This window comes from Acyrthosiphon pisum, chromosome X (genome assembly GCF_005508785.2).
Source record: "Acyrthosiphon pisum isolate AL4f chromosome X, pea_aphid_22Mar2018_4r6ur, whole genome shotgun sequence".
NCBI classification, from domain to species: Eukaryota; Metazoa; Arthropoda; class Insecta; order Hemiptera; family Aphididae; genus Acyrthosiphon; species Acyrthosiphon pisum.
This window is the reverse complement of record NC_042493.1, coordinates 87181636-87208693: the sequence shown is the minus strand read 5'-3', so window position 1 is coordinate 87208693 and position 27058 is coordinate 87181636. Positions and strand designations below refer to the sequence as shown.

General features: G+C 29.0%; 3 protein-coding genes and 1 non-coding gene across 16 annotated transcripts; all 4 read left to right on the top strand.

Moving 5' to 3' along the window:
• Nucleotides 1-2184: 2184 nt before the first annotated feature.
• On the top strand, nt 2185-7943 carry LOC100168262 (2',5'-phosphodiesterase 12). The gene is made up of 9 exons (XM_001942531.5): nt 2185-2326; nt 3320-4076; nt 4288-4427; nt 4491-4656; nt 4735-4864; nt 5067-5222; nt 6446-6551; nt 7058-7212; nt 7270-7943. Exons 2-9 carry the CDS (start codon nt 3328-3330, stop codon nt 7375-7377), a joined length of 1710 nt encoding a protein of 569 aa, XP_001942566.2. The 5' UTR covers nt 2185-2326; nt 3320-3327; the 3' UTR covers nt 7378-7943.
• A 2013-nt stretch (nt 7944-9956) lies between these two features.
• On the top strand, nt 9957-17525 carry LOC100166216 (SSXT-domain containing protein). Of its 2 annotated transcripts, XM_008183656.3 has the most exons (5): nt 9957-10382; nt 12782-12858; nt 13393-13474; nt 14841-15219; nt 16603-17525. In XM_008183656.3, the coding sequence occupies exons 1-5, from the start codon at nt 10311-10313 to the stop codon at nt 17415-17417; spliced, it is 1425 nt and encodes a 474-aa protein (XP_008181878.1). In that variant the 5' UTR covers nt 9957-10310; the 3' UTR covers nt 17418-17525.
• A 2517-nt stretch (nt 17526-20042) lies between these two features.
• LOC115033443 lies at nt 20043-20149 on the top strand. The gene has a single exon (XR_003838802.1). It is a non-coding gene; the product is annotated as a U6 spliceosomal RNA (small nuclear RNA).
• Nucleotides 20150-21027: 878 nt separating this feature from the next.
• Nucleotides 21028-23419, top strand: LOC100575253 (ARL14 effector protein-like). 12 transcript variants are annotated; one of them, XR_003839671.1, is made up of 5 exons: nt 21028-21136; nt 21959-22007; nt 22074-22183; nt 22269-22403; nt 23215-23419. XR_003839671.1 is itself a non-coding variant. In XM_029490830.1 (5 exons), exons 3-5 carry the CDS (start codon nt 22176-22178, stop codon nt 23270-23272), a joined length of 201 nt encoding a protein of 66 aa, XP_029346690.1. In that variant the 5' UTR covers nt 21049-21243; nt 21959-22007; nt 22074-22175; the 3' UTR covers nt 23273-23419. The 12 variants fall into 12 exon arrangements, 2 of the variants coding, with proteins under 2 accessions (XP_029346690.1, XP_008181883.1); XR_001679309.2 differs by having other exon boundaries at nt 21029-21136; nt 21959-22011; XR_003839670.1 differs by having other exon boundaries at nt 21045-21247.
• The last annotated feature ends 3639 nt before the right edge of the window (nt 23420-27058 follow it).

The following is a 27058-nucleotide window of genomic DNA, read 5'->3' as shown; positions in this document are numbered from 1 at the left end:
TTAGTATTTTAAATTTTAAAGAAAAAACTAAAAAAATTGAAAACTGACAATGTCCGTAAAGAGCTCAAAATAAGTCAAAATATTTTGAAAATTTTATCGTGTATAGAAAATGGAAATGTAAACATTCAGTAAAAATGTCATGTATCCACGGTCATTTTTTTAAAGTTACACCAAAAATCAAAATCGATTTTCTCGAATATAGATTTTGCGTAAAAATTCCCGTTTTTCCTTAATTTTTCTTTTGTTTTTCCCGGCGCTTTTGAAAACTACTGGGAAATTTAAATTTTGACCTCCCCAATGCACCAACGATATTCACTTTCTGATCGAACAAGATACTGAAGTTGAAAATCGTAGCATTATTTCGACTACTTATCGTGTACCATAGAGTATACCATTACTATATGTAGTGTACACAGACACAAAAAAAATTAAAAAAATAAAAAAACACACATCATTGTAAAATCAATACATTCATCGTTCCACTCAGAATCTAAAATCGGTCAGAAACAAAAAACGTGTGCAGCACAAAATATATTTATTTAAAAAAAACACACACACGCCCACATCATTATAAAATCAATACATTCATCGCTTCGCTCAGAATCTAATAATTTGACATTATTTTTCAACAATATTATTAAGAATTAAGAAATTAATTTCCTTTTAACTTATAAGAATGGTCGTCAGATGAAAAATCATTGTATCCATATGGATAGAACATATACTCGGTATATCGTATATGTATATATATATATATATATATATAATTCTACTGTACGTGTGTTGTGACTGAACTCTCAACTCCTCCTAAATCCAAATCGGTTGGACCGATTTTAATGAATTTTTTGATATGCGTTTGGGTGACGCCCCGAATTTTTTAGATTCACAAATCATCCCCCTAGGTCCAACCAGGGGATGTGCTCAAACGGGGATTTAGAGATTTACGGTGGACATTTTTGTTTATAGATAGTTGCCATGGGTTTTAAAACTATAATAATAATAATAATTATTGGTTGCCGTTAAATCAGTGTATTCATTCAATGCATTTAATTTTGTTGTACGCTGTGTTTTGATATTATATGTATCGCGATTACGTAAATATTGAACTTATTATATTCACATATAAATTACGTACATACCTATGTCACGTCTTCGTGGACGAGGAGAAAACATTGGTAGACAGACTCGGCATTCACAATTAGTCCAGTCGCTTAGGAGGAGTTCAGTCACTGGCGGATTAACCACATTTTTATATCATTTGTTATTTTTATCAATGTAAATTAAATGTTTATTCAAAATTAAATAAATAAATAGTTTTTATATAAAAACAAAAAGATTCAATCTATGCTCCGATCAAGTGTTTTTCTATACCAAAAACGAGCTCTAAAAACTGTGTTATTGTAAAAACCTACAAACAAACACAGATAATGTTCTTATACCATCAAATTTCATAGTAGTCGATTCACTTTAGTTTTTAAACTAACTGAATTAAACGTGATTTGCCGAGCGTAAATTTGTTATGTTATGCACTTGTAAGACGGAGACAACAAATGGCCGTGTAGCGTCCTCTTAAAATTATTATTATTATGCCAAACAATAAAAGACGAGTAATAATATAAAATTAATTAATTTCTCATAATATTAAAAAAATAAAATAATACCGTTAGTGATTGGTAGTGCGCCCTGTTGTCATCGTCAATGAACTAATAGGTATTAATAGCGTAGCATAGAATATCGAACATAATTGTTTCACTAGGTAGGTTATACAATATAAAATCAATGGCAATAGTGGATAGTTATAAATTATAGGCAATTTTATATACGGATCTGAAAAATTCTTTCCTGCGAACACGAACTTTACTAATATGCAGGCCCACCGAGTTTTCCGTACTTTACCAGCCCACTTACAAACTGGCGGCCCTTGGGTACGCTCTTATTTCATGCATAGTTTTTTTTATTTTATAGTCTCCATCTCTTCAACCTTTAACTATTAATATATTTTTAGTCGGCGCGGCCCCTCATGACTTGAACGGCCCAAAATTGTCGCGACCCACCGAGTTATATTCGGTAACTGCCGGGCCAATCCGATCCTGCTAATATAGTAATATGGTAAATCGTGTTGCGAAGATCCATTCGTCCGTCGTTATCAATTATCATAATATTATTGTTATCTTCTAAACGTATTTTCATTGATAATGTGGCGGATTTTCTGTAGCCGTAAATCGTAATGCCCCATGCCTGCCGCATTACTTGGTTCTCTATTCAATTGTGACATTTTTTTACTGTTGATCAGTATTGAAGATTATATTTAAAAATAAATATCAATGTAAGTATGCAAATTTTTCGTTATTATAATATTTAGTTTCAAAATGTTTAAAATAGTTTTGGTATACCTACTATTTACTAGTGAATTTCATACTTCAGTCTTCAAGTGCTATGAATCCCAGTCATCAGGTGACAGATACCTATTGAAATGGCACATGTTCTTTATTAAACAGATTTTTTTTAATATACCTAAATACTTACAACTTTTTTTCCAGTAATTTTTTTTATACATATTTTGATGAACTCTGTTTTACATGTGTAGTTTGTGTGTATGTTTATACTTTATAAGCTATGAGAGCTATTTACACATTAAATTAGATAATTTGGGTATATATTCACTAATTGACTATTCAACCCCATTCACTGAAAGTTGTTTTTACATTATGTAACATCAACAACCATTATTAATTTATTATGAATTAGAGGGTAAAGTATTAATCACTCCTTTTCAATGTTTGCTCCAATTGCCATATTGAATTATTTCTAGGTCCCAAAACAAACCTTATAAAATACAATTTAAGAGAATGTTACATCGACATTTGTTGTCTATGTCTTAAAAGTGCTTAACACAGTAAATTGTACGCTCAGAAGAACACACGTAGGTCCGTTAGTTAAAAAATTAGAGTGAATTGTGACCTCTTATAAAATTTAAAGGTAAGATTATTATATAGGCAATCTCATAGGCTTTTTAATATATTTATTTTAAAATAAGTTATGAGTATTTTAAGATGTATAAGAAATTAACTATTTTAAAATACTCAACTCGCTTTAAAATTAAAATATAATAAAAAGCCAATGAGATTGTCTAGATAAGAATCTTACATTTAAATTGTTTAGGAGGTATATTCACTTTAATTTAGCTAAACGTGTTCTGATGAGCATATAAATTGGTATGTTATTCATTTGTATGACGGGGAAACAAATGCCGGTGTAGCGTCCTCATAAATGTACTTAAATATAAGTAATACACTTACAAGCTTATTTTATTTTCTAGAAAAACATATGAAATATTTTAACAAGTTATCCAAGCATATCTATTGCATTAAAAGAAATATGTCTTCTTTTAAATTAATTTTATGGGAAAATTCAATGTTTGTCAACTGTTTGATTCCAATGGGAGAGACCAAACAAAAAATTATGGTAACTCTACCATCACCATTTAACAAATTAAAAACAATAAATATGTGTCGAAGTCCAGAAGATACAATTCAAGTATTTGTTGATAGACTTGTTTTAAAATTATCACAAAGTCAACGCAAAGTTAGTGAACAAGAAAAGCTTAATACATGTTGGGTCTTTTTATTAGCGAATGGAATCAAAGTACCTCCTACTTCTAAGTGTTATGAAATATTTGAGAAAATTAAAGAAAATATAACGCTTCAAATTAAAGATCAGACTTATAAAATAATAGTTAATGCACCATTAATTAAGGAATTTAAATTGGGATATCCTCCATATCAAGGACTAATGATATATCCCTATGCACTCGATCAGGGATTTAATGTATCTGTTATGGATACTCAGTATTTATGGTACAGAATTAATTCAAAAGATGAAACAGAAGTGGGCAATAAAATGACCTATACACCAACTGCTGAGGATGTTAATTGTCGTCTAAAATTGGTGTGTATTCCTTTTAATGATGAAGGCCAACCAGGACCTAAAGCAGAAATAACATCTTCGGCAGTCTTAAAAAATACCATTCAACTCTATCCATTTGAAAAGAGGTTAAAAACTAAGCCACTTAATAGGTAAGGTGAATCAATTATATATATTTTAATTCTAACCAATGGTAATCGATACTGTAATTTTAACAATAATTAACTGGTATTTACTTAATTATTATCTAAAATAAAATGTATATCTTATTAAGTAATAATACTTTTAAAACAAACAATAGTTGTTATTAATTATTATTGCAAGCAGTTAACTAAATTTGATTTCTGTAATTATATGTTGTAGTATTAGAGTTGTAACATACAATTTACTGGCTGGAGAATACACAAAAACTAAGGAAGCAAAAACTGTAATGTATCCTTATTGCCCAGAAAAAATTTTAGCATCCAGTTATCGGCACCCTCTTATTTTAAGAGAACTTCAAAGTACCCAAGTGATAATAATATTTAAATAATTTATTTTATGTATAATTGATTATTTATATGTAGCGTACAATGGAGATATAATTTGCTTGCAAGAAGTGGATAAACATTTTTTTCATAGAGAGTTATGTCCTATATTAAAAAAATTCAAGGGCATGAATGGATTATTTTTTAAAAAGAATGGCCGTAGGAATGAAGGTCTGAGTTGTTTTTATTCTCCTGAAAAATTTAAGTATGTTATACAGTATTATTTTTATTTTTTATGCTGGATAATATTTTAATGGTTTAATTTAATTTAAATATTTTTCAGTTTATTAGAACAATTTGATATTAGTTTAAACAACCCAACTACTGTGGAATTATACTGTGGACCTATTGTAAAAGACATAATGGATGATGAAATATGGAAACAAGGATTAGAAAAAAAAACTGTTTTCCAAGTTAGTGATTACTGATAGTATTTTATGGGATTTTAAAATGTAAAATTTACATTTAATTTAATTTTTAAAAGAAAGTGTTGCTTGTTTTATAGTTTTAATTAGTTCATGTTAATTTCATGTTGTAAAATTATTATCAACAATTAATTTTAGAAATATGTATTTATTAGCAAAAAATTAATTATCATGTTTTCTTATTTTATAGGTCCTAGCTTTTGAATTGATTTCTGACAAAAAACAATTATTCTTAGTATGCAATACTCATTTGATATCTGATCCAGATGGTGATTTTATAAGATTGTTTCAAGCTTTGATTGAACTAATTATTATTAATAAAATAAAACAAAATATAAATAAAGATGTAAGTATCTTAAGTTGAAAAGTTATTTAAGGGCCTTGCTATGCTCATTGTTTAAGGTGCAACATTTAGGCAATTTCTAATTTTTTCATAGCCGCCCGGGATCTATGTGTTAGTTGTAAATGATTAATAGTGTGAGTGAAATTAAATCCGGGTATCGACGGAAACCTCTTTCATACGCGCATCCACATGTCAATAACACAATATCCATATATATTTCACTACACAAATTTTACAAAATTAAAGTTAGTTAGTTGTCTAATTTTGATTCTAAAAAATATTTGAATTCAGCAGAAAAATGTCTGTAGATCGTACGAAACATTTTTCGTTTTTAATATTAATTTTAATTATGATTCGTAAAAGTTCATATTTTCAAATTTTATATTACAGTTCACAATAATATATAATTTGGTTTTTACAAAGTGCTTTGTAGGATCTATAGACAATTTTCTTGTAAGTTCAAATTTTTTTTCAGAATCAAAATGTGACAATGTTAACTAACTTTGATTTTGTCAATACTTTAGGTCTTTTTTGCTAAAATTGACGGCAGTAGCAAGGCCCCTTAACTGTATATTTTTTTTCTCAAAATAATATATATTATGCCTTCTGTTTTAATTAGAACAAAAAGCTTAACTGATAAAAATAATAAATAATGACAGAAAGAAGAGGCCTCCCAGTGGAAGTACTTCATCGTGTATAAACTGCATATTAAATGAAATAATTTTCATTTTAAAATTATTAGGTAGTAACCATAGAAATAATATACTATTCTAAATTTGTATACAAAAATGTCTAGTTTCTAAATATTAGTAACATGTTGTGTTAACTAATTTCCAATAGTGGTTTACTTTAACAGAACCTTATTCAGTATCAAATAAGGGATTAAATTATTTCTACAACATTTAAATAAAACATCTTTTACCTTAAAAATTTATATTAAATAAAATAACATTACTCTACTTATAAAAAAATCAGGAAAAAATGATTGCTATGCAATTGCCAGAGGCGCCATATAAGAAATCAATTAGAATGTTTTTACAAATAACTTAACAAACCTATAACTCTGAATAATTTAAAAAAATTCATTGTGAGGATACAAACATCTATTTTTTTGTTTGCAATTGTAACTATTTATTTATATATAAATAAAAAAATAATAAAATACAATAATAAAATTAATCGGAAGGCATAAATTATAACCATAATAATTTTGTATTTAATTTCAGTATCTTGGACGTAATGTATCTGTTATATTCTGTGGAGATTTCAACAGTACACCTGAAAGCGGCGTCTATGATTTAGCCACCAAATTAACATTACCAGAAGAACATAGTAAATACATTTTTATCATTATTTATACTTATATATTTTTCAGGCTCAAAGTTTATTTAGGTAGAGAGATATGTTAAAAATAATGCAGCTTACCGTTAATATATTATAATATACACTATTCATTGTTTTAAAAAATAAATTAAAAAAAATATAATCCATTCAAGCTTCTAAGTATCTGGGGACTACCAATTTAAGTAGTAATCAAGTGTTACATACTTTTTTATTTCTACATTCAGGTTTTGTGTAGGTATTTTTATAAGCTTATCAGTTATCATTATTGCAAATGTCATATTTGATTTGCTAAACAAATATTTCTGAAAAATCGCATTGGTGATAATAATTAGCAAATTAAAGAATAGTGTTTAAAATATTTATATTTGGCAGAGGGCACATAGAAGTCTCATTTTTGGTAGTCAACTAATTATATTAGTTTAGAAGTTACAAGTATCAAAGAGTCGATGTAATTGTTAACTTAATGTATAATTTAAGTTATATATTTTTTTCAGGAACGGTAAAAATATTGAACGATTTAAAAAATAATCTTGAATTTAAGATGGAAAGTGCATATAATACTGATGTTCTGTACAGTAATTATACCAAAACTTTTTCCGGACTTTTAGATTACATATATTTTACTAATCAACATCTTGAGCTTATTCAGGTAAACATTATTATGTGCTAAATATTTTTGTGAGATTTTATTTATTTTTATTTTTAGGTGTTATCCATGCCATCACATGATGATGTTATTCAGCACGGTGGAATTCCGAGTTTATTATTTCCTTCAGATCATTTAGCTTTAATTGCAGACCTCAAAACAAAATAATGTATACTATGTATATTTTCAAATATTTTTTTATTTTATATTTTTTTTTTTGAATAACATTTTCAATAGTACCTTTTTTTAAGTTTATGGAATATTTTTTATAGTGATATAATAGCCATATAATTTGTAAATATTAGAAATCCAATTTGTTCCTATTTTATACCACATTCATATTAGTTCCTGTGTGTATAAATATATGGTCTGGATTTAAATTGTATACAAAAAAATCTTCATTTGTAATCTTGTTGCTCATTTTTCCATTTATTATTTTACTAATTTGGCATATCTGTGTTTCATAAATCACAATATTCATTTTTAACTAAAATTAATTTTTATATAATATGTAATATATGAAACTTGTATGCATTTATTCTAAATTAAGTATATATAAAATAGGCAATTATAAAGTTTAACATTAGCATCTATGAGGCAAAGTTTTTTTGTATATATTATTAACGAGATGTGAATCTGAAAAAAATGAATTATTTAAGAAAATATTTGTTTACTCTCACACCCACGTGATTCAACACATTGATTAAGATACAAATTGTTTATAAAGGAAGTTATTTCTGTTTGTAAAAAAGTTATGAATAGGCAACAAAGATCTACATGACTACATAAGTACCTAGTCCTAAGCAGTAAGCTATTCAAAATTATAATGTAGGTAGGTAACTTAATTGGTGAAAATGAAACTTAAGACATATATTCTATGTTCAGTAAAATGTAAAGAATTTTACTGAAAAATTGAATTGAATTCTGATCAGACTTGGCGATAAAAAAAAACAAAATACTATTTAGGTATCTGTTAGTTTCTTGAAATTTTTGTAATAATAAATTATTAATAATTAAAAATAAAAATTGTATAAATAGACGATACAGTACTACAACTATACAATTATTTATTTCAAAGATAAATACATTTAAGTGAAAATATTATATATCTTTAAAGAACATGGGATTTTGATTATTTAATAGTATGCATGAAGCAAAACAACAAATTTCTATTAATAGTTTTCCTGAATATTATGAAGAGGACTAGGAAATTTTAATTTCAACCCCCTTGTTAGTTGTTTGGTTCAGGCGGTTCAGCATACGATAAAAAAGTTTCCGGTTCTACAACATAATTTTGAGTTCAATCCAACTGCTAAGTGCTAGTTTTTAGACAACAGTAGACCAGGGGCGCCATTTGGGGGGGGGGGGGGGGTGGCAGGGTGTGCACTCACACACCCTGTAATTTTGCTGTCCACAATTGGCCTAGGCCTAATAATTACTATGGCCAGATGGCCTTCAGTTTGCCAATCTTTAATTGTGCATGCACCGCAGCTATTCACTAATAATCATAAATAATATTATAATATTGTGTTCTTTAATTTGATAATTGATAAATTGATATCGGTATCACTTTATCCACTGGCACACACAAATATGTGTAAATGGTAAGTGGCTACTGACAGGGCCCGGGCGGACTGGCTATTTTTGGCCCGGGGTTCAAAATTAATTAGGGGCCCGTAATTTTTTTTCAAACTTACCTAAATTAGGAAAGAGCCCTTAGTTTTATAAGTAAATATAAAAAAAAAATTAAGAATGACATGTTGTTTATTTGTAGAGAAGTTGAAATATGTTATTTTATTTGTATTTTGTATAATACCGTATTATACCAGTATTATACCGTATACCGAACTGTGGTAATCGGTGATTACCGCCCGGGATGCTACGTCTTGGTGTATAGCACCCTGGGCCAGTCCGCCCCTGGTTACTGATAGACAAAAGACATAATAATAATAATATGCATCTATTCTATCTAAAATTATCTTTACACACAGAATGTATGAACGGTAAAATGTAATGTGTTAACTATAAAAAATATGTTTTTATTAAGTATGTTTTTGATACTGTAATGAAAAACTGAAAACACTAGAAACGTTTTTTTAACGATTGGCCTGGAGGTGGGAAAAAATTGGCCTCTTTAATATTGTTTGCATAGGTACCTTAAAAAAAACGGCGCCCTGCAGTAGACGGTCGGGCGGTAAGATTATAGATTATAATAATATAATATTTTCATGATCAACTGATCAAATAACTATTATTATTATTATAATAAATTATAATTTAATCATGATAATATGATTGACAATTGTTGATATCTATTATAGCCATGCGCGACGTCGTGTCATCATTGTCCGTAGATAAAATTTATCGGATGCTGTGGTTGTGGTGGAAGGAGGTACCGATTGTCTGTAGTTATGGTTTTTATTTATCGTTCCCTGGTGCAGATTACGTTTCGACATCTTTGTCCACCGCCCGGCCGGTCACTCGTCCCAACCTTCCAATGCCCTACTGTCCCACGGTGGCAGCCGGTACGGCGGTGTGCAGTCGAGTGTTTATGTGCCTGGTGGTGAAAATCGAACCTAACATTTTAATAATTAGCCCAATAATATTATTTATGTTCGCAACAAAATATAATAAATTCGCAGTCACCGGTTACGATGATCGCATGATAAAAATATTATTACGCGTCGTCGTCGGTCGAGTGTCGCCAGGACGTGGGGTCCGTTCGCTGCCGCCGTCGACTCGAGAGCGCGCGTCGAAAAATCCGTTTTTGTTTTCCGAAACGCTTGCACGCACGCGCGCACGCCACACACCGACAGACGCAGAGTGACAGACGCACATTTTTCATTACTTTTTTTCACCGCGTTCTTCGATATCGATTCGTCCGTTTCATACTCAGTTTTTTCTCCGTTTTTTTCTCCCTTTTTTCCATTCGAGTTGAGTTTTTACGCTTTCCCGAGCGCCCCCCTCCGACATACTCTCCGTTTGCTCTTGCCGTCAACGTTTTAGCACGCCGCCGCCGTCGTCGTTGCCATTTTCCTCCTCAACCGTCACACGCCGTCGTCATTCTGGCCGCCCGCAGTGTGAATAGAAACCCCCTCGAAATGGCGTCCGCAGCAGCCGCGGCCGCCTACAATCAGAACCGCCGTGTGCCGCCAACCATGCAAATCCAAAAGGTAAGTGAAAAACCGCCTTAGACGTCACTCAGGGCTGTCGGTAGTATGCTTAACGTTTTTAGGTCAGTATACTCAAATTTTTTCATCTCGCGGCTCCTTTGCGCGTTCACAATATTTTGACCGCTCTCATGTTATATTTATGAAAAAAAAACGAAACAATATGGATGATAATTAATAACAATTGACAGTGACTTAAGTACTAAGACTTCAAATGGACGCGTGATGTGTTTGTTTATCGTTTCCATAATCGCTTAAATGATTATAATTAATAATATTTATATTCATTTATACATGACTTAGGTACATTGGTATTGGTTTCCGGTGCTTTGACACAGCTATCATCACAAACTCTGGCAATGTACAGTTTGAATACCCCTGGTTTATGTGTATATTAATATAATATTAAATATACCTATACATTGACTGTAGTACTTTACCCTCAAATCATTTTCTTTTCAATTTTATACTGCCTGACCATTTCATTTTTAAAGAATATCGTTCCTCGACTCACTGTAAATATATTTATAGGTTGATATATTATATATACTACCTATATACCTAATTGAGAGTAGCAAAGAATCCAAAATGGAGTACCTAGGTCAGTAGGCCTCGGTTTTAATCCCTTTTTAATGTATAGGTAAATAGATTATTTTTTTGGTATCACGCTATTTCATTTGAAATTTGTTTTCTGTATTACAAATCAGGGGATGTTTTCCATTTAAGTGGTCTGAGCAAACGAATGATCCTGTTGGGACTATTATACCTAGGTACCTATATGCAGTTAGGTTAAGTAAAAACGACAAACTTCAAATGGCTATAACATTAATACTTTAATTTTCCGCATAATTCTGATTTCACCATTGTTTTTTGCATACAACAATACATTTTCCTTACATTTGTTTGCAGAATAAAATTAATATAAAAGTGTTGCCTGGTAAAGTAGTTTTGTTTCGTTATATGTTTGGCGCATCATTTCTCGGAAATCCTCATTGTCTGGTCTTATTCATGTCGTACCTAAATAGTGAATAGGTAGACATTTTAGACTATACACTTAACTGATGCTATTCTATTACCGTAAGTATTAATTGTCAATGATACCTATTTATGGATTGAATGATAATATTAATGCACTCCTTAAAGAGGGGGGCTGTAATACAATATACATAAAATAAAAAATTGAGTATAAAATATAAAATATATAAATCAATATGCCTTTTTTCTACAACAAACAATGTTTGAAACGGTGCACACCACATTCGCTATTTGTGGTTGGTCCATAACATGTTTTAGGCAAAAATTAATTTAATCTACGGTATTAATTAATAGGCACCTACCTATGGGTAGGAAGATAGTAAAAAAAAATGCTTACCTAAAGAAATATAATTACGAGTATAATAAAATAGGTACCTATGCTTAGTAACAAAGGCTATTTTAATGTATAAAAATAAATGTATTATATATTTATATCGTGTTCAGAAAATATTATCAGGGTTGGTATTATACGCGTATTAAATGTTTTATACGTTACACGTATAATACCCCACGTATAAAACTAAATAACGACTAAGACATACTAAATTTCCTTAAATTTAGAATACAATTAAAAACAATACAAATTTCTTTTATTGCAATTTTAAGTTATACCTAACAAAAACATATATATTTTTATAAATATAACAAATTATTTAATTCCTATCACAAATGTCTTTTTTGTATTATAAAATAATAATAATTAATATTAATATTAATGTAGTTTATTATGACAGAATAAATATTAACTAAATGGTACTTAGGTAGAAATTAATATAAAAAAATTAAAAAAATTATCACAAAATATGACAATTATTCTCGCAATTATTATTTATTATTATACATTTATAACTTTATAAGAGCTGTTCAATCCAGCAAAAAAAATAAACTTTCATAGAGTATAAAATGTATAAAACTAAGTTGTTCTATACCTCGTTCTATACTGTACGTTTTATATGTACGTATATTACTTGTTTTATACTTTACTGTATTATACCGACGCCCCAGTTCAAAACTGCAACAACTTGAGTTATAACAAATTCAAGTTATGTACACCATCTTATAGACGATCTTGTAACGATTTCAGTTCAAGAACACAATAAAATATAGTTAAATTATTGACCACGAGAGAGCATTTTCAAAATTATAATTTACATTACGTTACATAGAGAAACAATATAGAAAACACATTATACCCAACAAACCAATTATTTGGGTTGTTGCAGTTTTGATCTGGGGCGTCGAATTACGTTCCAACCCTGAATATTATACAAACTCAATTTGTAGTACCTACCTATCTAGATAATATGTGAAATATTTTAGTCGGTAGGTATATTAAGATTAATAATTTATATTTATTTATATTTTAGATACTTGATGAAAACGCACAACTGATTTCAACTATTCAAGAATTTCAAAGTAAAGGAAAAGCTCAAGACTGTGTTCAGTAAGTTTAATTGTTACAATTAATTACTATAACTGTAGTTAACTTAGGTATATAATACTTAGATCTGTATTAGATACTTACAACAAGTTTAAAAGACATTTAAACATTACATTTCTAAAATTTTATTGTATTTAAATTATAGTATAAACAATCATAAAGATAGATTTGACTCTAGAATTTTTAGGTTCATAACAATTGTTCTTCTATACATTTTGGTTGGTAGGCATATATTTTTTCTATGGTCATAGAAATATTTTTCAAGTGAATACTCTTCTGTTATAGGTAACACACATTTTAAAATATGATGTTATTTAAAATATTGATAATTAAAGGAAAGTATTAAACTATTTTAGTGAAAGACAGTGAGTAAACAGTCAGTGTGTCGTTAGTGTTTATATACCTAACTAATTAAGTATTTTAAATTTTATCCCTATGCTATGACTATATTATACTGTATAATATAGGTTCAACAATGAAAATATAATACAAATGTCATCAATTCTAATACAATATGTTTTTGTTGTTTATTTTAAGATTTCAGCAAATTCTTCACCGCAATTTGGTCTACTTGGCATCTGTGGCAGATTCAAATCAAAACATTCAATCCTTGCTTCCGGTATGTACATATATTGCTCAACTTATGACATATTATAAGTACCTATAGTAATTTATTATAAAATATTAATACTGTGATCTTAATTCCGCTTTCTCAACTACCAATTACAATTTAGTTTAATACACAATACACAATTTATGTTAGCATAATAATTTATTTATATTAGTACCTAGTAGCTTGTATACACTTAATTCAAAATATCAAACAGTACTTACTTGTTATCGCCTACTGCAACATATATAGTTTATCACCCCTTCACTTTTTATAAAATAGTTACCTATCGTTACTAAACTTTGAAATAAATATAAAACTATTGTAATATATTATTGTTTACAATTATTAATACCTAGTTGTACAGTTAAGTATTAATAATTCATAATTACATGTAAATAAACTCAACAAAATTAGACAATTTTCTGAAGATCCTTAAATGTTACACATTTAATTTGCTTTAATGATATTTTTTTTATAAAAATCTAATGCCACTATTAAATTTTGCGGGAAATAACTCATGAAAATTAATGTTAATAATAATTAAAAATAAGTTAATTTCGTTTGTAATATAGAGAGGTATGCACATAAAATTACTCAGAATATTATAGTGACTTGCCGATAACTGACATGATTATAATATTATAATTTGTAGTAACAACCAATTTCAATTATTATAAAAGTATTTACCATTTTTTCATAAATAGATCATAATGTATTAGAAATAACATAATATAAAACCTATCATAACATACACGTCACTATGTCAGCAATTGAAATACTGAGAAATATCTGTCATGAATATTAAAATTTTAGATTAAAGAGTAGAAGACCGTTATGTGAACTATAAGTACGGTGCGGTGATAAATGTTATATGGTTCATTGATAGAGTATTAACAAACAAGTATCTTATAAACAAAAAATAAACTTACAAACTACCACAGCAGCATAGAGTTCAACAAAATATCTGAAGTTATCAAAAATTAAATTGTTGGATAATATATTGCTCAATAAGAAAATCAAATGGATCCTCTCTACATTGTGTCTTCAGATAAACTTAGTAAGATAAGATTTCAAATAATGACATATGGTTCTTATGGTTCTCCATTTAGGGAAGCCCCAAATACGTTCAATGTGCTAAATATGAGCTCCACACCCCCTCCACTAACTGGGTCAACATAATTATGATTGAATGTATTGTGCGTGTATCCCGCTCTGGTTAGTCCATCTGTACCATATCCACGCCAACGAAATGTTGCGATATCAGGTGGTAGTTCAGTTAACGGATAGTACCAACTATTGATATTTTACCCAGTATTATTTTATTTTTAAATTTGTTTATTATTAATATTAGTACCTATTATTATTTTTACAGCCACCAAGTATAGCCTTGCAACAAGGTATGCAAACTCAAGGGCAGCACATGCACCAGATACAACAACAACAGCAACATCAACAGCATCAGCAGCAATTACAGCAACAGCAACAACAACAACAACAACAACAACAGCAGCAACAACAACAGCAACAACAGCAACAGCAGCAGCAGCAACAGCAACAGCAACCTCCTCCTCCATCTGTTATGATGGGTGGACCTGAGGGTCAGAATCCTCAGTCAATACAACAGCAGCAACAACAACAGCCTCAGCAGCAAGGTCCACCTCAACAGGCCATGAACCAAGTGTTTACACAAGGACAAGGAGGACCAATGCCTCCTAGTGGATATCGTCCTCAACAATCTATTGCTCCGATGCGTATGTCTAAGGAATTATTTTTTTCTTAGGAATACATTTAAAATTTTTCAACTTAGTGTGTATTAGATACAAATGGTATCTACTCAGGTTGGAGCTCGGGGCGTTATCATATTTTGTCAAAGAAGTGATAAAAGTGAGAACCAATAGAGTTAGTAGTAGTTGGCCTGATTTAACCCGTAAAATATATGTTCAAACAAACGTAATCTTAAATTGTAGATAAACAACCATAGCGTCATACTATACAAGACAATATTTCAATTATCTACAGTTATAAATTTAAGAAAAATATACTTATTTTTGTATACTTTTCACTTAATTTACTTTAAATTAATTAGTTGTAAACATACTTAGTATGCAATTAACAAAAATATAAAAGAATTTATAACTCACATTTTCCTAGTTGTGAATTGGATATTTTATATTTGTGTTTTTTTACATATTTACAATTAATTAAGTATAAACATTTAAGAGAATATGAGATTATTTTTTATTTATTATCATAGAAAAATGTTCTTATAAGTCTACTTATTTATCTACAATTTGTCAATTTACCGATTTATCGATTAAGTTGAATCAAGTATAATATTTTCTACTAGTTAAAATTGGCCCAAATACTTCTGCACTTAAAGTTCACAATTTTATCACTCGTTATCAATATTCAATACAATGACATCCTTATGCTATGATCCAACCTTAGTTAATAAGTGTGCTTAGTACATAAAGCAACAATTTTCAAGTTATAGCGATTAAACAATAACAATTAGAACATGAGATGGGAATTAGGGGGATAGATCCCCTCCCATAGCTTTTTTTTTTACTGCTAACATTTTGATCAAAGTATTGTTAATGACCATTCATGTTTGGTAAAATCGTATAATCCCACCCCCAAACTAAATTCCTAATTACTCCATTGAATTAGAATACCTAGTAAAACTTTGTCAAACTTGTTAATTTATTTTAGAGTATTATATTTTACTGTAAGATAAATGTATAACTGAAATAATTTATTTAAAACTGCAAATGTTTAAGAAATAATTAATTTATATATTTTTTAATCAGTAAAAAAATTTAGCATGACCCGCTGGTGACCTGTAAATTGTAAAATATTAAGGAAGATGGGTAAATCTTGTTAATATAAAGTATATAAGGGCATAAAGTGGGTAGGGATTGGTAAATAATGGGATCGTATAGACATACAGTAATAATTATTAATATTAATCGCTTTTCAAGACTTTCAATAAATGTGACTCAAACAATTTTATTGATACATTTTTATAATATTATAGCTCTATCATAGTCTTACAAAGTCTAGTGTGTTGTTAGGTGGTAAAACATCAACATAACATTATTGTTATAAAATGTTTCATCATTCTTAAATTTCAGGTCCACCTTCTCAACAATACAGACCATCCCCTCAGTATCAAGGACAACAAGGCTATCAAAATTTTGCAACTACACAAAGCAGTGCTGTTGTTGGTTCTAGCCAAGCAGTTGGAGGTGGGGTATACAATCAACCACCAAACCAACCTTATCCAGGTCAAGGATATGGCCATCAACAACCAGTGCCCAGTTCAAACTACCCAAATCCCAATTATGCCAACCCACCTACAAATCAACAGTATCAACCAAATGGTCCATATGGCAACCAACCTGGTGGTAGTTATCCACAAAATACTGTTTCTTCTCAGCCACAGAATTTCCCGCCCAACTATCCACCTGCTGGATATGTTCAACAACCAGTGAGTTCAAGCAGTGGTTATGGTCCTGTAACAAATCAACCATCAGCATACACTGGTTATGGAAACGCGCCTCAGAATACTTATGCTTCTTCTCAGACAACTCAATCAGCACCATCGGCCTCCACACAAACATACCCTCCTCCACCTAACCAATCCGTTCCTAATGCTGCTGTTGCTGTACAACAGACTGCTCCTGCGCCACAACCTAATTATCCAACACCACAACAACCCAACGCTCAATCATACCAATCTCCTAATAATGGACCCAACCAACAGCCTGGACCACCTCAAAACTATCCACCTCAGCAAGGTTATCAACCTCCGCCACAAGGATATCCACAAGGTTATCCAACTCCTGGTCAACCTGGTGGCTATCAGCCATATCCACAGAGACCTTTGGCTCCTCCATCAAATCAGTCTCAATATCCGGGATATCCTTATCAGCCATCACCTGTTTAAGTAATGACGAACAAGACAAAATATGAACATTAATTATTTTTTTAAACACTTATTTTTAATGATATTGATATTGAGTCAATGTACTTTAATTTACTTAGATTAGAGTTTTTATTTTTTTGTACTTATCTATTAAATATTGGTACTTGCAGCTTGTAAATTATTATTATGTATACCCATTAGCACTTTTGAATTTGATAATATGCTATATTACATAATGATTAATGGGGTTATTAAAAATATATTTAGTTGTTAATTTAGTTAATCTAAAATGTAATTTTCTTATATTCATAATACAATTTGGTATTTTGGTATAATCTTCATATTCAGATAATAAATTCTTTATGTTTATATATTATAATGATTTTTCAAGATTATAAAACCATTTTTATAAATGCAATTGTTTTATTTATTCGAGCTGCTAACTTTTTTATGATAATATACATAAAATATGGTTTTGAAAGCATCAACATATAAGAAATAAAAATATAAATGTGTTGAACGGTCTGCTGTTGATTATGAATAATTGGTATTAATTTCAGAAATGTATGAAGTATTAATTTGTTGTAATTTTGTCAACATTTGAACTTATAAAATACTTATAAAAAAATTAACCTTCCTCAAACCAAAATTTGAAAACCATTATGAAAAGTACACAATTTTATTTATAATGTATACTGTCAACATAATGCTAAATGTAAATTAATAATTATCTTATCCTTTGTACACCAAATGGTTTGTTTGCAGAGGGTCTTTTAAATAAAAAAAAAAGCAAGCTACTACTAGGTTATTAGCTTATAACAAAATAAATATTATTTACATACAAGATATAAATACAGTGGTTTCCTTGGATTAAGTTGTACAATGTACATGTCATATCAATAAGTTTTAGAAATGTGATAATATTTTTGGTGTTGTCTTGGATTGGGCTTAGGATTTCGAAGAGAATGTCAGACATTTCTAGGCTTTTCCTGGTTTCTTTATGGTTTTGACAGTAGACAAGAAGATGCTTTACTGTAAGACGTTCTCCGCAGGTTTGACATGTACAGGTTCTTCTCCGCGCATAAGATGTCCATGGGACATCTTTGAGTGACCTCTACACAGTATATTATTAACTGATCCATCTTTACAATTGAATGAATGTAAATGTACCTATTATTAATACCTGTATGTACTTTTAATTATTATAATAATAATATCACTGTATAAGAAAAACGATTCTGAGCGGAGACGGTATGTCAGTCGAGGAATAAGATATATTATATACTTATCTATGGTATTAAAAAAAAAAAAATTTGCCAATAATAGATATCTATAATAAATTCCAAATTAATCATATCATAATAGCCATTAGGTACTTGTAACGTGTTATACATCAACAACAAATCGTGATACTATCATAGATATATAATAGTATACCTTAGAATTTTCAAGTACCCACGAATAATATTATACAATCACAACAAAATGACTATAAAAATAAACCGTGATTATGTGTTTTTTAGATTTTTTGGTAACAGAATTAACTACTTACGTGGAATCTTGTTTTGAATTTTTAATCCTTATATATAAAAGTTGAACATTTTATACATTTTTAACTTCGAAATAATTATTCAATTTTAAATTTAATAAATTTTGTCAAAATTCAATATTTAAATTTTCTTTAATTTGTCTTTTGTTTTTCACGGTGCTTTTGAAAACTACTGGGAAATTTTTACTTTTGACCCCCCCAAAGTACCAACTAGATTCACTTTCCTATTAGAAAAGGTACTGTTGAAGAAAATCCAAGCACTTTTACTGTCCTTAAGGTGATGACAGACACAAAAAAAAATAAAAATACAGACATCATTGTAAAATCAATACATTCATTGTTCCACTCAGAATCTAAAATTAAAATACCTACCTATTAAACAAATAGGTAGGTAATACCTACTTTTGGAATTCCAAAATAAACTAAATTTGATTTGGTAGAAAAATGGTGTTCGACTGTTGCATTATGGTGCAAATAAATATACCCGTTTTTCAGCTTTTTTTTTATTATTTATAAATTACAACTATAACGTACTATGTAGACATACACACAGTATATTAAATTTCATATTTATTCAGCAATATCATACAGTTAGAATTAGATCGGACAGGTACCGTAATTTTCTAATTTTAAATCTTAATTTTTACATTAAAAGCTTGACGGTCGCTCACTTTCGTAACCATATAGTCGTTTGTAGTAATTTAAGATTATGAGAAATTTTATTTTCAACATTTAAATTTGTCATAGAAGTTCTTAAGGTTTGTACCATTGATATATATTTTATATTGCTTAAAATTGAATGGTGTAGTCCGCATTCTTAGTATAAATGCTTAAAAAGATAATTTTTTCCAAATTGGAATGCATGTTCAGACCAATATTATTTAGTTATAAGTGTTTAGTTAGGGATAAGATAAGACCGCGAATCTAACAAAAAGTGAATGTGAATTAGTGGCTACAGAACTAGCTCCATCTATTGACGTTTTAGTTTCGGTCAGCGGTTCAATCGTTATGTTTCGAATAAAAGGTACTAATTCTCATATGTGATGTCACAAGCAACATTGCTTTATATATAAACAGCGTTTAACACAGTTCTCAACGTACTAGCTTCGGCAGTACATATACTAAAATTGGAACGATACAGAGAAGATTAGCATGGCCCCTGCGCAAGGATGACACGCAAAATCGTGAAGCGTTCCACATTTTTTTTTTTGCCCATGTCAATCACAACGAATCGGAATTTTATAATATTATCGTGTCGGAAAATTGTACGCTATTAATTGATTCCCATTTTTGATTTTTATGCGCTTGTGTTCGAATCGGTTTCGTTACAATCAAAAGATGATAAATATTTTTTTCTAATTTAAACCAGTACATTTATTTATTAGTGGCATTCTCGTTGGTATAATATTGCATACATAGAATTATAGAAATGTAGAATCTAATATTGTATTTCCTAATGAGCAATAGGGGAAACGAACCACATGTAGGAGGGGGGGCAAAGGTGACACTGCCCCGGGCACAAACATTATGTGGTCAACAATTCGTTAACTTGTGAATTATTAAAACTTTTAAAATTTAAATAACTAAGTATAATAAATAATAATATTATACTATAATATTTTAATTATAATATAATAATATGAATCGCTACCAATTCTCCCAATTTTTTTTCTCCCCAATAATTAATTCTCCAATCATATTTATTCCGAAAAATACATTTTCTTCCAAAAACTATTAGTCCAAATTAGAAAATGTCAAATAAATAATCCTCCCAATTAGTTTATTCCGAAAATTATTATCCCAATACACATTGTTCCAAAGAAAGTGATAACTGATAACATATTCTGTGATAGCTGATAATGATAACATAGTCGGCCATTTTGCAGCCATGTATTTTTCGGAATAAACGACATTGGAAATTGTTCATATGACTCTATCCATTGTATATTATCTAAGATAATTAAGATAATATAATATAATTAAGATCACGGACTAAGATATACTAGTATATACTAGTATATCTTAGTCCGTGATTAAGATACATGTCTGGAGTGATAAGCACTTATCCGAAAAATGATAAGGACCGATAAGAGTGGTTGTACAGTGGTTACCCTGTGACAAACTTGACGTGGTGTTGCACAGCGAGTCGGGGGATATTTTCGATTTGCGGAGCGGTCTGGTAGGATGTCTGGTAGGCCTATCATAATAATATTATGTTAAAGTATTAAACAATAAACAGTATTTTCGAAATTACGAAAGTAAGTGTAAGTAGTCAGTGATTGTCGATTGAAGACTGAAGTAGGTATATTGAACAATTGAAGGGTGGAAATGCGAAAGGTGGTATTGCCAAAAACCAAAATGTTCACAAATCAAGGAAAACGGTAATACATTTTCTGACGACTATAAACATTCAGAATAAGTTTATTTATATGTAAAAAATAAAAACTAAACGATTGACAGTGTCAAAATAAATCTACCTAAATTGTAAACATTGTTTTTAATGCTTTAAAAATTTCGTGTCAGACCAAAACGTGGTATTGCAGGTTTTGAAAAGGTAATGGCAATATCACGTTTTTAAAGTTGTTCCTATTTCTGTTGATACAAAACGCATTATTTCCTGCAATACCACGTTTTGAAGAAAAATGCAATATTGCCAATACCACGTTTTGACTTTAACATGATTGAATATGTAATACCACGTTTTGCATTGACATTAAATGTGGCAATATCACATTATGCATTGAACATCAGTTTTAAAATCGATTTTATTCATAAAAGTAATCGATATAATTTAATTCTGACTGCAAAATCGAATTCCTCACATTTTTTTCCATAAGAATCGATGTTTAACTCGATTTTCGAAATTTTGGCAATACCACGAATTGCATTTGCACCCTTCAATTACAGAATCTACCTATTCCGATCATATAAAAAGATTAAATTATGAATGTGATTCAGTGTTATAATTATTTCAACAATAATATTTGAGATTTATAATTAAAATTTACAATAGGTACTGAGAATGAGAGAAGCAGAGAACTAAAGAAGATCTCCTCTACTATGTTTGTAATATAATTTATATCTTGATAGCTTAACCGTAACAGTAAAGAAGAAATTTGTTATTTCAGTGTCAACGATCACTTTGAAAAATACACAGATTCAGATCAGCGTAGACACTTATCTGCAGAAAACAATTAGATAATTTATATAGAAGTTTGTGCGTTGCCATAATGGATATGTGAGTATATTAAATTGTATTCTAGTTGTTGATCTGTTACAATTATGTGTCGTGTACCGTGTAACTTCTATCATTTAAATTTTAGAACTGAAAAAGTTTTGGAAAAATTACAAATCCAAGTACTCAAAGATGGAAGTTGTGATTGCAATGATGAAGAATGCATTGGGTGCTTTTGGCCGTGTGAATCGTGCCAGTCAAACAAATGTGGACACCTATGCCGGTCAGTTAAATATGAGAACAATGAAAATTTAAAATAAGGAATTGTGTACTTTCAGCTTTTTATCCTTACAGTAGAACTCGTACCTATACATCATCAGTAGCTCTGATGATTTATATTTCAACTTGTAAGACAGTGAAATATCACTTTATTTTTTATACAAAAAATTAACCATATATTAATAGTAAATATTATAATTTCTTTAATACAATTTTAACAGGTTTCAAAACATGTTAATTTATTCATACATTTTTCTAAATAGAATTAACTGCGGTAATTTTATATTATAATTTACCCATGTACTTTACTAGACTCAGGATTTGTTTAATTTTATCTAGGTATGTCTCTTACTTTAAAATTTAAAGAAAACCATTTTCAAAAAATATTGTTCTTAAGTCTCTAAATAATGTACCCATATTCTTTTAAACCTTTCATAATTCTATAACTACTCATGCAATAGATTTAATGGTACCTTACCTACAGAATATAACAGGAAAGAGCTAACTAGGTATATAAATAAATTATTACATATGATTACTGGATGTTTGATTAATGTTGAATTATGAGCCAATCAAAATTATTTGTCCATTTCATCTCTCACAAGCTTCAAGCACACTTAAGGACACCTATTGTCTGCAAAAACCCGACTCTTTCTGATTAGACACTTATTTCAATAAAATAAAATAAACTTAATTTTTTCATTATATCAGTCAACTTAAAAATTAGAATTAATATTATTAAGTCAAATAAATTATCTTTAGTTGCATATTATTTTTTTGTTAAATTAATAACTGGTTATTGATATTTTTTTCAGTATCAATCGTGGGTGGAAGTATGAAGTATGGGAAAGACAAGGAAGAAGTGATAAATAATAATTTGTATCTTAATTATATTTTAAATATTGTAAATATAACTAAATACAATTTAATTCTATGATAATATTGTAAATAAATTGTATGTTTTTATCAATCAACAAATTTGTATAGGACTAACCAAATAAACCTTGAAGTTATTCAGCATATTTTTGTTCATTGATGAGGTTTTAAATAATATATTCATGAACTGACTTTTAGATTTTCATGAGCAAGACTTATAATATTAGTATTTGCTAATTTTTAAAGAATATGCAGGTATAAAAATCAAAAGCGGATCCAAGAATTTTCTAAGGGGGGAGACACACATTTTGTAGAAATTTAATTATATTGTTCTTCCGATTTTTTATCAAACTTTCCATTTAAGTTAAAATTGTATTCATGTAAAAGTATTTTTCCAAATATGTTTGAGATTTAATTTATATCCAGAAATGTAATAAATATAGGTATAAGTATGTACAGTGAAAACTCTATATAACAAATTTCCATTTAACAAAATTTTCTGTTTAACAAATTATTTATGAGACTCCAACCTCCATTGTTAACCATGCACAAATTATATTTAACAAATTCCTTTATATTACAAATTTGTTTTGTTCCCCACAAGACTTTGTTATGTGGAAGTTTCACTGTATATAATGAATCAAAATTAATATAAATGCTGAAATAAATATTTTACTTAAGTAGTATAAGCAGTAAGTTTAAATATTAATATAGTTTAAACAATACATATTTATATACTTACTATAAATGTATTACCAATTTATCATTTTTCATAAGTTCATGTTTTCTATATCTCTATTTTATATATAAGATATTAATTACCTGGCCAAAGGGTCTAAATTTATTTTTTGATGGGGGACTCATTTGGGGCTCCTGTTAATATTTTTCCTGGATTTTGATTTTGTAAGAATGTATTTTGAATTGGAATAATAATTATTAAACAGTTAATAATCGATTAGATAAAACTGATAACGCTCTTAACGTGGCAAACATAGACCTTATACTTAAGTAAAAACATCTAACTTTTTTTACAATATTACAGTCTATATTCAATTTTTGTAGTTCTTGTTTTCTTAGATAGATTCATCAGTATCTGCATTAAAAGAAAAGTATATTTTAGTTATAATATCATTAACATACATTTGTTAATCAAGTTATAAAGTAAATGAAAAACATAATATGAAAATTTCAATAAAAAAAAAAAAAATAGAATCTTGAATTTTTGTTTATGTTTTGTTTGTGGGAAAAGTATTGTGTCCTTTGCATGGAGTCTCTAAACTTTTGCAGACACAAGAAAATGACCTCCCCATAAAGCATTGGATAGATTATCTGATGGCTAAACTTGTATGCAGCAGCTAAAGCATGACTATTGTCATGCAAGCAACCTGGAAATTAAATGGGGTATTCCAAACTGACGATAAAGGGGCTCGTCAAAAAATATCCAAGATTGTTAATAGAGTAGACGGTTACATAAGGATAAATATCATATAAGATAATTTAAATATAAAAGTATTTTTTCAATTGTTGACACAATAATATGTCAACATAAATATTGAACTAAATATTTCTTATAGAATCTGCAATATCTGCATTATGATAATATTATGTATAAAAAAATACAAATTAATTAATTATAAAATAATAATATTCATTTTAATAATAATAATTAAAGATAATAATAAGTATATAGGTGATAGTTTATAGGTAATGCATAATATATGATTAATTAGATTTATATTTTCAACTGCACGTATTTCAGCGATTTGAAAGTTTTTTGAAAATCTACAATTATAATAGGTACTTAAACATAACTTTAATGCTATTGTTATAATTGTTGCCGAATGATTACATGTTGTAGATTTTAATATTGTCTAGGAATTAAGGAACCAAGAATTTCAAAAATAAATTAGATAGGTCTTTGAAATGTTGTAAGTTTTTACGCTTAAGTTTCGATGCAAACATTTATGAATATTCTGCATAGAATAATGAATATAGGTAACAATCATTTTGGAAAAAATAAATATAACGATGACACGCAAAAAAAACACACGACAGAATATATAGATATATTTTTTTAAATTATTAAATAACAAAATTAAACGGCAAGAAATACTAGAAAGACTAAATTTTAAAGCAAAAATTAATTTTACAAGAAACAACGATTTATTTACTTTAAAAAATATACGTACCAATTATTCTTTTTCCTCCCCGATAAATTCACTGATGTCCATTGCAAATTCAGGTAATTTAGATCAATGTTTTGTGATATAAATAATATTTAAGTCAACATTTAATGTATGATTATTTAAAATGTATTTTTCAATTTTCGTTCAAAACTTATCTTTACTTTTCCGTTGCCCGGAATAAAAATTCTAGTTTGCAGGAGTAGGTATATTATCAGGTAGACAATCTACCTTCGGTAGACCGCGGGGCGTGGGCCCTGTGCTGTTTGTACGTAAGTTTATGATTTAACTCTAGAGTATCCAAATTATACCAAGTTTGTCATATTTACTTGATTCCACCTACGGTAGATTAATAAAATCAATTAATACAAAATCCTAAGCTAACCTAACCGTACTAAAATCCGAAGAATAAAAAAAACCAAATTTAACCCTTTTTAAATTAGCTTATCTTCTTCCAGAAGGTATAATCTACACACAAAAATTCATCTATATATATAAAAATGGTGCGTATCATGATACTATAGATAGCCAGATAGGTACCTACTCGATACATTTGAATAAAATTAGTCACAGGTTTCTTAAAAACTATTTGTATTATTGTGGAGATGGTCACTTCGTTAAGAGGACGCTATCATAAATTATATTAAATAAGTTTATTATATTATAATATAATCTGAGATCATGTTTTGTTATCTCCGCCTTAAAACTGCGTAACAAAACAAATTTACGCTCAGTAGATCACGTTTAGTTCCGTTGGCTTAAAAATTATAGTTAATCGACCTATTATGAAACTCGATGAATGAGAACATTATCTGCAGTGTTTGTATGTAGTTTTTAGCAACAGTTAAATGTTTTAGCTAGTTATGCGTCTATATAATATAGCGCGCTAATATAGCGTTTTTATTTTACGCGTAAAATAAAAACGCTCATAATTCACTTAAAACTGAAGGTATCGTAAAAAACCCACACGCAAACACGGGTAATGTTCTAATCATCGAGTTTCATAATAGGTAGGTCGATTCACACATGACAAAATATAGTATAATATATATTTTGTCATGGATTCACTCTAGCTTTTAAACTAACGGTGTTAGATGTGATCTGCTGATTGTACATTTGCCATGGTACGCACATGTAAGACGGAAACAACAAATATCCGTGTCCTCTTAAGTATAATGAGAACAGCAAAGGAAATAATAAAAGCATTACTTATATTTACTTACTTTTTCGACGTCACGCGAAAGGTAGACTGTACCTAAATGTACAAATATTAAAGATGTCTATATGTCTAATAAGGTATAGACGCACCACGCACAGTAAAGACGTAAAGTCTTATTCAATGTGCGTGTGTCACAGATATAACTAGATATGTAGATATTATAATTTATCAGTAATGGGTTGAAAAATAACTTCCAACAACATACAGCCTATAGAAAATTACCTGTTACTAGTAAACTTATCTGAATTTATATTCGTAAAATAAATATTATAATATATATATATATATATATATATACCTATATTAATTTTGATAGTAAAAAACAGAATTATTGTTTCGTATTTATCACATTTTTTTTAGAATATAATAATGTTAATTATT